A 12,636-nucleotide genomic window follows, 5' to 3' on the forward strand; every position below is an offset into this window, starting at 1 on the left:
AAAAAACTGGTTTTTACATAATGGGCTGAAGCTAAATGAAGAGAAAACTCAGAATTTTATTTTTAGTTTCGCAGTACTTACTGTTGTAAACGTTAACCACGATTTGCTTTGCATCGTTTGTGAGATGAATATAACCAGAACGTTTTTCGGGTTCAGACTCGTCTTCACTTCCTGAAATAGTGACTTGAATGTACAGGACATCGTCACTAATAATTTCTATATCACTCATATTTATAGTTATTACATTGACTTCTGTTCTAAATGAACGACAAAAGGAAAATGAAGTTCTTTTCAAATAAACTTTCTTCTCACATAAGCCCATTTAGTGATAATTTGATATTAAGTAAACATTATCCTTTTACCCGAATAAAATTCCAAGAAATTTTCTAATCTCTCATAAACACTGGCTTTACGTATCTAGAAATTTGTGATACTGAATTCCAAGTACAAATGCAATTAACTGATTAAATTTAAATAGGTACACAAAATTATGCTTAAAATTTTATTTATCAATCGTTAACAAATCAAAATTGAAATACGTACCTGGCTACATACTTTGTATCATTTAGTAAAGTACTTTTAAATTTTGAATAGAATTTAAAATTGAACCTAATCTAACGAGAGACTAAGGGTGACTATTCGTTACGGCATTAAGGGACTTCAGTCATTTTGTGCTTGGTATCGGCCAACTCTCTTAATCTAGGGAATTTCATCCGAATTATCTTGAAACGGATAGTACATCTATTTACAAATACAGGTACAGAGATCAACAGTTTGCTCAGTTTTTAGACAGGAAGGGGATTTGGTCTACTGTCATGATATTGGTAAAGATGGAGAACGTTTCAAGTACTTGAGTGGAAAGTTTCCCTATCTATCAGAAGCCAAATTGAAAGAAGGTGTTTTTGTTGGAACAGATATTCGTAAAATTATGTTTGACTCCACCTTTGAAACCAAGATTAGTACTAAGGAAAAATAGGCTTGGATTGCATTTAAAAAAGTTGTAACCAAGTTTTTAGGTAATGTTAAAGATTTGGGATGTCTAATGAGTCTCAAAATCCACTTTTTGCGTAACCATCTTGACTGTTTTCCTGATAATCTGGGCGAAAAACGAGGATATCAAGGTGATGGAGAAACGATACCAGGGATGTTGAAACTCCAACATGATGGGTGATTACTGTTGGTCACTTCATCCGGGACAACAGGGTGCCTCGTCTAGGAGAAAAAGCTACTTAAGAAGTTTTACAGAAAAAAGGGAAAGAAAATACAAAAGCATTGACTCCTGAAATGATTGTACATACCTATACTATTACAAGATAAGAATTAGATAAAAGGTATTATTCTAATAATGTATCATTTTAATGTATTTCGGTATTTTGTCTTTTTCAAATTATTATAATGTAGAATAACCAGTGTCATATTGTGTGAAAACTGTGGGTGATACGCAAAATCTAATTTCAGATAGCACCACAAAATACATAGGATTCACATAAATTTGTAAGAAAAGTTTTATAAATCTTTTTTTTTAATGGCCTGTGATATCAATCAATGTATTCAGCACAAATTTCTTCAAACTACTTTCATCAATCTTTTTTAGAACATACATTTATATAGAGAATTGATTAAAAAGCACCTTTTGGTTTGTTGTTACATTTCGTATACTTTTGCCTGGCTTTTAAAGAATATTATTATTTTTCCTTTATTTTTCCTTTTTATAATTGTACATACTGATGATCGTAGTGATATTTTTAATGTACTCTCTTAAATAAAGAATTTTTAAATGATATTTTGATAAACGAACATACATTTTAATATGTTACCTGTTGAACAGATGAAAATGACTCCATTCGAAATACTCATTTTCTAATTCGAAACACATTTAACACAAGTTGTGCGTGGGAATGCATTCAATCATTTAGCATGCATACTCTACAAATAAAAACCCTTAAAAAATATTTCATAATAACTAAATGTCAATTTAGAGGTTGAAATAAATAGTCTATCAAAGAATATAGACGCTTAGCGTCTATATTCTTTGAATATACTTTTCGTCATCAGCCAATAAATAAATTTTTACCCTAATAAATCGAACACGAAAGTAACAGTTAGTCGTTATAACCACTGTTTGTTATAAAATAAGTATATTCATTCAAAGTACGAAAAAGAATTGAATATTTAAATGACACGAAAATAATTTATATACACACTAAAAACGCTGTCAAAGCAAAACTTACAAGTGCCAGTAAGTGAATTAATCACCTTCCATCGTCCTATAGGTGTCTATGTTCGGTGTATACTGTTGTGTATGGACAGGCGGCTCAAGTTCATTGATTTAGTTTCTGTAGGTAGGAAAGAAACGCTACATAAGAAATAATTTGTGAATAATGTCATGATTGTGCAAAGATCTAGTGGATGGACTTTAACTATGTTCTTCGCATTTAGCACATAGTTGACGAAAAAAGATGTTTCTTGAAGACTGAATTTTAGATCTTTGTTTTTTATCAATATCTCTGTAAACAAGGACAAAACGCGAAATTTTTATCCTTACGATTTCATATGTTTTAGTCCGCCGATACATATTCAGAAAAGATGGACATCAATTCAGATAGACACCCTGTATAATATATAAAATTACAATAGAGTTAATTCAGAATATTTTTTGTTACCTGTTATCTGCTATTCATAAATAGCAGTGTTCTCTATAATTTAAATTTATTTTAACAAAATTGAATGTTAATAAAAATTTTTTTAGGTCATCACGGTGACCAAGGAGCCAGCATAGCTGACGCTATTTTGCCTGGTGCTGCTTATACCGAAAAACAAGCCACTTATGTAAACACTGAAGGTAGAGCTCAACAAACTTTGGTAGCTGTTACACCACCTGGTAGGGCAAGAGAAGACTGGAAGATAATAAGAGCTTTGTCTGAAATTTTGGGTGTTAAATTGCCATACGATAACTTAAGTGAAATTAGAGATAGACTAGATGAGGTTGCACCACACCTTACCCGTTACGGATCTGCAGAAGAAGCTAATTACTTTAAACAAGCCGCAGAATTAGCTAAGGTAAGATATTGTGTACAGTATACAAATTTTTATATATTTCATGACACCTTCCATAGTTTCCAGATTTACATAGGTATGTTTACATGTTTATTGTAAAAGAAGATGAATAAGTTTTGAAAGTTAACAGAATTTTTATTTTGAAATAATTTCAAAATATGTGGACACTAAAGTCAAAACATGTCGGTGTTCGAACAGTTGACGAAGTTCCTTTTTTATCAATACTGTAGTTCTATAGAACAAATATTATTTTGGGAAGTTGGCGTCGTATGTTATTCAATGCACATCGTGATATTCAGAGCCAGGAAGACTTTCCCGTAAGTCGTAGAATGCTGATTCATATATTTTTTGCAGCTGGGAACTAGGGCTACTTGTAATGAATTATTTCGGTGCTGGCCTGAGACTATAAACAACGCAGGGCAGACTGACATGTTTATGGTGGTTTAAACTTAAAAAAAAAAACAAATGAAAACATCATTTTCATAATACGCCATATATATTGTTTCGGATTAGAGATATGACAGTTGAAATCCGGCAGAACATATGGCAACTAGCGTGTTAAGCGTCCCTTGACACATAAAAACCATTAAGATTTATGAAAGGTTTACAGACATTAATTCTTGATTTGAAGGTTGTTTTGAACTCCCTAGTTCATTAGTTTCTTCAATGAAGTGGATAGATTTAATATTTTTTGTCCCTATCAAATTTGTTGCTGAGCGAATTTTTTGTTATTTAGGGGACATAACCTAAAAATGCATTTTATTTTTTCGAAAAACGTGTATAACTTTTTTTTGCAGATGGCTGCAGGTCTATTTTTTTTATTTTATCAAAAAATATTATTTCTTACTTTTTCTAGATTTATCCGTAAGGTGCGCTACTTTCAATAACCTGAAAAACTGGTTTTTAGTGGTTTTTGGGGGTTTTCTCCATTTTATAGACTTCAAAATAGATCAATCAAGGTTTTTTATAGGTTATATATAATTTGAAGTAACTCTTTAGGACCTTCAAAAATTGGGCGACGCGTCTTTAAGCCCCAAAAAAAAACATGTTTTTCAGGGTTTTCAAGGGTTTTTACGAGTTTTTGCAGGGATAATCAGATTTTTTGAAGTCGACACAACCTGAATCAATCGCTCTATGGTTCAATTGCCGTTTGCGCAACTACAGCAGTATCGTTTAATACTTTCCAAACTATCTACGTTTGGCTCATAATGCAATTAAAATTTATAGGTTTTGTTGTTAATGTGCCGCGATTTACTTCAAATCAAATAATTTCTAGCTGTTCACGGCCATCCCCTCGTTAGGTACACAAATGGACTCTTCTGCTGTAACTGTATAAAATATGAAAATGTTTTACTAATTATTCTTTTTATCGTACTTTAATACAATAGTCCAACTGATAATTGTAAAAATCCAACATTTTTTATAAGTATATGAAATTATGGAAATATAAATAAATATCATTTGATAGTAAATTTAATTATTATATAAACTAAATAAGATGTTTAAAAATAACAAGATATATTAATTTTTTTTAATTTAAATAATATATTTAAAATTCGTATATTTAACGTATTAACAAAGCATACATTATTTACTTTCGACAAAACTGTCAAATTTAGACCAACTATTAATAATAACATTTGATAGTAAATTTAATTATTATATAAACTAAATAATATGTTTAAAAATAATAATTGTATTTATATGAAATAATTTCAAAACGAGAATTATTATAAAAATTTAAACAGATAATTCAATATTGTTATTAATTGGATGACATTTATGACTTTTAAATTTTGACAATCGTTACGAATCGAATCTTTTATTGACCGATGGTCTTTTAATTTTTTACTTCTCATTTAATGTCTATGTCATGCAGTTTTTTATTTAAATTTGTATACAGTATATATGATGACTAGAAACGAATTGGTCGAGAGTAGTGAATCGATGTTAAGAAACGCTATTCTATGACGCTACCCGTGACGAAGCCATCTTGTAGTGTTAGTTCCGTGACGCTTGTCTCAGAATTTTCCTGTAGAAAAAAAAAGTAATACAACGCCAGTATAGAAGCTTCGCTTCAAAAAGTTGAGTGAATCCAGTAAAAACCCCATGAAAACCTGGTTTTTCGCATAAACTATGGTTGTATTAGCTTCTTTGAGGCCTGAAAATACTATTTCTCATATATTTTTTGAATATGAAATGGAGACGCATTGATTCAGGTTGTATAAATCTCAAAAACCATGATTAACGCCGCAAAAACCCTGAAAAAAAAAACATGTTTTTATGCTAATATTGCCTAATTTTTGAACGCCTTAAAGAACTCAGTTACTTCAAATTATATATAACCTATGAAACACTTTATTTGATCTACTTTGGAGTCTATAAAAGGGTGAAAATTCCCAAAAACCATTCAAAAAACGTTTTTCGGGTTTTCAAAAGTTGCGCACCTTACGGGAAAACCTGGAAACCAGTCAGAAATATATTTTTTGTAGAAAATTAAACAGTGTATTTTGAAGAATAAATACTTATTATTTACATACTGTCACTATCACTACCAAATCTTAAAATTTGTCAGATAACTTATTCTGTTTAACCTAAAAAAAAATGGCTCCACATGCTAGCAAAGAACTAAAAACAAGAATTGTAACGAAATTAGAAGATGGTTTATTTAATATCTGCCGTAGCAAACCATTTTAACGTAAGCAGAACAACAGTTTTTAATATTAATAATAGATGGGGAGAACAAGAAACTCTCGAAAGAAAGGGTTCTGGAAGACCAAAAATGTCTACCGCTCGTGAAGATCGTACCCTTTTGGAGAGATTAGAAGGGAATCCTTTTGAAGATGCGAATACTGCAAGAATTATGTCACAATTTCCGGGAAGAAAGACAACAACTTGTCGCAGAATTAAAGCAAAAAAACAAGCTCTTACACAATAACAGAATCAATCAAGACTTATATTTGCTTTAAACCATCGCTACAAAATCATGAAGGTTTTTTGACAGGGTAATATTTACAGACGAGAAAAATTTTCAATCTTTTAAAAAGTGCAAAATTGGGGTGTATAGACCAGATAATAATAGATTTAATCCTCTATATGTTGATAGATATCGAGCAGCTGGTCATTTTAGCTCCAATGTATGGGGATGGATTTCATCTAGAGGAATGGGAATGGTATGGCGTATTTATGGCAGGTTTGTTGGGCAGACTTATCTGAATATTCTAGAAAACATCATTTTTCCCAGTGTAGAACAGTTGTATCCAGAAAATAATTTTCTGGATAATTGTCAAGATAATTGTCCTGTTCACACTGCAAATATAATAAAACATTAGCTCCAGAATAACAACATCGAAACCTTACCATCGCCTAGCTACAGTCCAGATTTAAACCCAATCGAGAATGTGTGGGGGTTATTATAAAACGGTTGTATCGGCGTAATTTTATGCCTTAAAATGCTGAAGGGCTGTGGCACGGTATACAACAGATTTGGGAAGAGCTCTCTGAAGAAGGCAATTTCGTAGTCCCTTTCACACAGATGGACCGAAGACTACAAGCTGTTAACAATGCTGATGGAGATATTACAAAATATTAATTTTATTTTTACATACCTAAATTTAGTATAGTTTTGGTCTTCCAGACCCTCACTTTCTTTCGAGAGTTTCTTGTTCTCTCCATTTTTTATTAATAGAAAAACTGTGGTTCTGCTTATGTTAAAATGTTTTACTGCCTCTGATAGTGCCCAGTTGTCTTTTAATTTGGTTACAATTCTTGCTTTAATATATTGTTGAGTTAAGTCGTTTGTTTTATTTTTTAATAATAATAAAAATAATAACAACAACTCTATTTTATGTAAAAACTATCATTTATATACTCTTTATAAAATTCAGGAATGGAAAATAATATCAAAATTTAGACCTTAATAATTATCACAATTTATGAATTAACATTTATGTAATCAATTGTTTGTTTATTTTATTATTTGTCTGTCATTACGATACACAAATACCGGTATGCTATTGCGCACGCTAGCTCTATCTCTCCCGCACTGTGTAACGTCACCTGCAAACAAAGTTTCTATTAGAACACTAACGTTTGCCCTGTAAATATCAAATATATAGGCAATCAAATATATACATATAAGCATGAATATTTGGCACTTTATATTATTAGATGTGTAGTTTACAATGTTTTTATTTTTTCTTGGGTATAGGTTTTCTAATTATTGAAAAATAAAAAAACTTTTTTCGACGTGTCGCTACGTAAAGTGTGTATACCTATTTATATTAATGTAGGAACATAATAATGTCTTTTCAATTAATAAGCATAAAAATTAATTATATTTTATACATTGTCATATTTCGATGGTCGGATTCATTACTGGAATATTTCCAAAATCGTGTATTTTGAACAAAGTATGTAGAATGGCCAAATATTAAAAACACTTTCTGAATAACTTAATTAACATTTAAAATTAGAGAAAATTCTTTTAAATGAATGTGTTACCTGAACATTTAAAATTAGAGAAAATTGTTTTAAATGAATGTGTCACAAAATATCTTCGAACTTTGACTTGCATTTTCCAACATTATCTTCATTTACAATGTTCCAGTAATGAATCCGGCCAACAATTCATAATAAAAATTTATTGAATATTTTATACTACATTATTAAATTGTATTTCTTAAATTTAACAAACTTTGACATTTTTTTGTCAAGTTTTCTTTGATAGTTACTGAAACTAATCTCTCTGTTCATTTCTCTTAATCTTATTATGTGCGTGTCCTACTGAGACATAGGAGTACCTCAAATGGTATCGTGGTATTCTCAAGCTGAGCTAAAGTTTTCTGTGCCAGCTGTTGAAAGAATTTAGGTGTTTTTGATAAAGAGCTACAAAACAATGATTCCATTTTTAGTGTAGCTTCCCACAATTCTTCGTTTGGGTACAAAAGAAAACCTCTAGAGATTGTCTGTAGTTCTGGTTCCATATGTGTCTCATAAGTTGTAGGGTTTCCTAAACTATATTTTGAACTTGTATGCAACAAGAACAGCAACATACTGTAAAGACTCCCGATGAATTTTTTCTTTTACCTTATAATTGTCTGCGACTTTCAAAATGTTATCGTCGATTATATGGTCCTCCTCCGAGTAGTGAGCTTCTATAAATGTATTTTAAAGCATTTTGTCCTCTTCGGACTGAGATTCTTTCGAACCTTCAGTTGTTTCTACCAAATTAGACAGCATTTTTTTTTTGTTAAACAAATATCTTCTGACGCCGAAATATCGCTTGGCAATTGAGGAATTTTTATCGAGCTTGTTACTTACGCAGGATTCATTAGTTTGAATAGTATTGCGACATTCTGTAAAGATCGCCGCCGAATGTTTTTCTAAAATATTCCACTTTAATCTATATTTAAAATCCAAGGGCGAAGAATGATCATTTGCACCACCCATTCCTCGAATGTAAGAAAAAAAATTCTCTAGCACGTCTTGATTCAACCTCGAAGTTAAAATATAGTTAACGTTGAATTTTGCTTGTAGGTAAGGAAGTAATTCTTTCAGATATCTATTAGTAATCAATCCCCTTTTTAAAATGGAATAAGTCCTTTATGTTTACCAACTCGAATTGCATGGACCATTTCTGACATTTAATCCAGTAGACGTGACTGCTTATCTAAACCTGTACCATATGCTTTCGTGTTGGAGAATTGGCAACGAACTTACATCGAGAATTTAATATATCGAACCAATCATTAAATATCTGAACAATTACAGCAGCTTCTTTCCAGTAACTATCTTTTGGCATAAGTCCATTTTCTTTAGTTTAACTAATAGCGTTTGCTACAGAATTTGACATTGTCTGATGCTTTCGTTACCCTATTATAATTTTTACAATTAGCTACGGCACAACCCGGCATGTTTGTCGATAATACACAAAAACTGAACTAAACAGACTAAACTCTAGAAAAAGAGATCGAAATAAGAGGCTTTGTAAAAACAATTCATCTACCACACGATGCACAAGTACATCTACCGGGACAGGGAATCTTACATCTTGAACACCGTAGTACCTGTATTGTTGCTTCGCAGGTGACGTCATGCGCGTCGGAGTACCCATTTCTGTTCCTTGAGTAGCATACCGGTATTTGTGTATAGTGGTCTGTCATAATAAATATAATATAATGTCAGACCAATCAAATACACTGCTCAAAATGATCAAATCTTACTAAGAGTCGTACCAGTTTTTTTAGGAACCAGCTGCACACTGAACCTAAGAGTCTATAAAATATAGACGTTTTGTAAACGCCTCAACTATGCGTGTGAATTTTTTGAAATTTTTAAATTGATTGCACCACCAAAAAAAGAATAATAATAGTAAATAAAAACGAAAGAATGACGTTTTTGGGTTAGGGGAGAGGGTGGCTAGCTAAAATTGCATTGAATCTTATTTTTTAATCACATAGAATGTAAAAAAAAATAATTCTGATATTGAGGAAACTTTGAATATTTTAACCGCGGATACCCTTTCTTTGTGAAAATTAGAAATTTTATTTTTTGTATATTTTAATATGTTTTAATCAATTGTATTTTTTTACAGAGTAGCGACAAAGAATTAGATCATAATTCACCAGTAGATGTGAAAATTAAAGAGCTTAAAGATTACTACATGACCGATGCGATCAGTAGAGCCTCCCCAACAATGGCAAAGTGTGTGCAGGCTGTATTGAAACAAAAACAGTCAAATAAATAGTGTGATAAAGTAGAATAATTAAATTTAAAGAACTTTATTTAGAAAATCTTCGAAACTTCATTAATTTTATATGTCTCAGCTAAACTGTTCAATAAAACATATTATAAAGATAGAAATTATTTAAATTTAACATTTTATCAAAATTTACGTGGTTTCAGTAATTCTTCATCAAGCTTTAAGTTGTTGAGTCGTTTTGTTAAATAAGTTTTTGATAGTGAAATACCTCTGTAAATAAGTCATATGTCAGTATTTTACTCGTTTGAATATTTTAGTTTGAGATAATGAAATATTATCTTTGTTTAATTTTTTTTACAGCTGTCAGCATACTCTTCAATTTGGGTGTTTTATTGTTTATTTAAACAAACTGTAAATAAAATGTTAATTTAATATTCAATTTTATTTCTCTTTAAATTACAGAAACGATCCTTTTTCCAGTCCGGTATTTCTAATAATCTGACTTTAGTTTTTACGTCTAACCGTTCCTTTTTTATTTTACTCGCAGCGCAATCGTTGGGTTGGACTTTGATCTTAGGATGGAAGACCAAAGATGACATAAGCTTCGAAAAAGGACACCATTATTTGGTATATTGAGCGTTTAAGCAATTAACAGAGTATGGATAGAGATGTAGCTTAAGGAGTTATTACTGAAACAAAAAAGAAAGGAACCGGCACTGTCAAAGCGTCCATGTAACCATTGTTACCATTGGTAGGTAACAGTTAAAAAAATCTCGCAAGTAAATATTTTATGACTAGTGTGAAATAATTTCATTTATATTTTTTACCAATAGAAATGTGTTAATAGTAACTCAATAAATAGAGAACTAGACGCACGAAAATATTGACAAGTTTATGGGACTGGGTTACACGTTACGTTGTTATAACTTTTGTTTGTGGATATACGTGTTGGTCTGTCGATAGCCGACACGTATATCAAAGACAGGTAGACAGACTACGAGTTAGTAGTAGTACCTATTATACAGTTTGCGTGCAATTAAACATGAACGAATGTCGCTGTCGCTGCGTAATCGATCAACTACTTGAAAAGTCATTCTCCTTGTATAATTTTGAAGAAAAAAGGAGATTATTGAAAATGAAAGACCAACACCTATTTTAAACAATTTAAAAAAGAGATTAAAACAATCAGTGCGATTTTTTAAATTAGTTGGTACAGTGAAAATTCTTAGTTGTGTGGTTGCAAGAAAAATAGACTGTATTGTTGGCCATGTTTTCTGTTTTCTACAGAAAAAAATGGGTGGACCAGCGGCGGAGTCCACGATTTAAACAGTTTTGAATTTTAAAAAGGAGACTTGAAGTTTCTCCTTTACATGTAAGATGTGTAGCCAATTTGATCTAGTTTAGCAAAACAAGAATCGAAAGTTCTCTTAACCAAGCTTTTAAAGCAAATATTGCTAAACTTAATGAAATTGAAAAAAAAAATAGATATATAGTTAGCAGACTTATAGATGCCGTATGTTTTTTGGTCAAACAAGAATTAGCGTTTCAGGGTCATTTTTGGGACGATGACTCTGACAATCGAGGCAAATACAGGGAATTGTTAACATTAATTACCAAAAAAGATCAATAATTTTACCAACATCTAGGAACATCAACTGCGTTTTCGGGAGTTTCAAGTGATGTACAAAACGATATTATTGAAGCCATATTTACATTTATGATTGATGAAATTAAGTCAGAAATTACCGAAGCAAGTTTTGTAGCTGTTATATTGGATGAAAGCACTGATGTTTCAAACCACTCACAACTTTTTTGTATTTAGATATGTTTGCCCCAACGGTGATGTTTGTGAAAGATTTTTGAAATTTGTTAATGTTAGTGAAGAGCGTTCAGCGGGACCGTTATAGCAAATTTTGTTCAGTGTGGAAATAAACTAATTGCACAGACTTACGGTGGTGCGGCTGTAATGAATGGGTAACACAATTGCCTACAAAAACAGGTTAAAGATAAGTACCAAGATGCAATTTTTGTTCATTGTTATGCGCATAGACTCAATTTGGTTTTACAGCAATCGGTGGAACATATTAAAGAGTGTAATTTTTTTTAAACGTTATCAGGACTTGCTGCATTTTTTAAAAATGATCCAAAAGGGCTGCTGCTTTGGATAAATTAGTACAAAAACGTTTACCAAAATTAGCAGCAACAAGCTGGATTTATGCTGGTAGACTCGTTGAGGCTGTTTCTTCTATTAGTTCAGAGCTTCTCGAACTATTTAAAGAAATGCATACTGACACAGCACCATGGATGGAGAGACACAAATTTGTTTGACGTGTTTTTACATTACATTGCAAGAATTTGATTTTAATTTTTGTTTAGTTTATTTGAGCTTATTCTGCCAAACTCAGAAGTTATTTTACAGAAAAAAATGCAGGACATTGGATTTTGTACGAGAAAGGATAATGAATTTCTCGAGTTTTTGCATTTAGCGCGGAATAATTTTGAAAGTCTATGGTCAAAACAAGAAGACTTTGTAAATGATGATGTCTCCAAATTTAATAAAAGGCAACGAATTACCAACATTAACGATGATAAAGAAACGTCTTATCGACGACTTTTTTTTTGAAATTTTTGACACTATGATTATTCATCTTAAAAATAGGTTTTCTGATTTAAAGCATTTAGAGTGTTTGGCACTATATGATTTTAACAATTTTAAAAATGATGCAAATTCCCAGATAGCGGCTTTCGTCAACTTTTAAAGCTATATGAACAAAAATTTGACACAGTAAAGTTAAAAACAGAATTGACAGTTCTTTATAATGATCCAGACTATATTCAAAAAATTGTACAAGAATTGTATCAATATTTAAAGTCTT

General features: G+C 31.2%; 1 protein-coding gene across 1 annotated transcript in view; it reads left to right on the forward strand.

Annotated features, from left to right (window-relative positions):
• Positions 1 to 10,199, forward strand: part of ND-75 (NADH dehydrogenase (ubiquinone) 75 kDa subunit) — a 37,158-nt gene extending 26,959 nt beyond the window's left edge. Inside the window, exons 9-10 of the mRNA XM_072537846.1 lie at positions 2,750 to 3,060; positions 9,653 to 10,199. Of these exons, the coding sequence (XP_072393947.1) occupies positions 2,750 to 3,060; positions 9,653 to 9,805 (464 nt within the window). The 3' untranslated portion in view covers positions 9,806 to 10,199. The remainder of the gene's footprint in view (positions 1 to 2,749; positions 3,061 to 9,652) is intronic.
• Positions 10,200 to 12,636: the final 2,437 nt, after the last annotated feature.

Source organism: Diabrotica undecimpunctata, chromosome 7 (assembly GCF_040954645.1).
Source record: "Diabrotica undecimpunctata isolate CICGRU chromosome 7, icDiaUnde3, whole genome shotgun sequence".
NCBI lineage: Eukaryota > Metazoa > Arthropoda > Insecta > Coleoptera > Chrysomelidae > Diabrotica > Diabrotica undecimpunctata.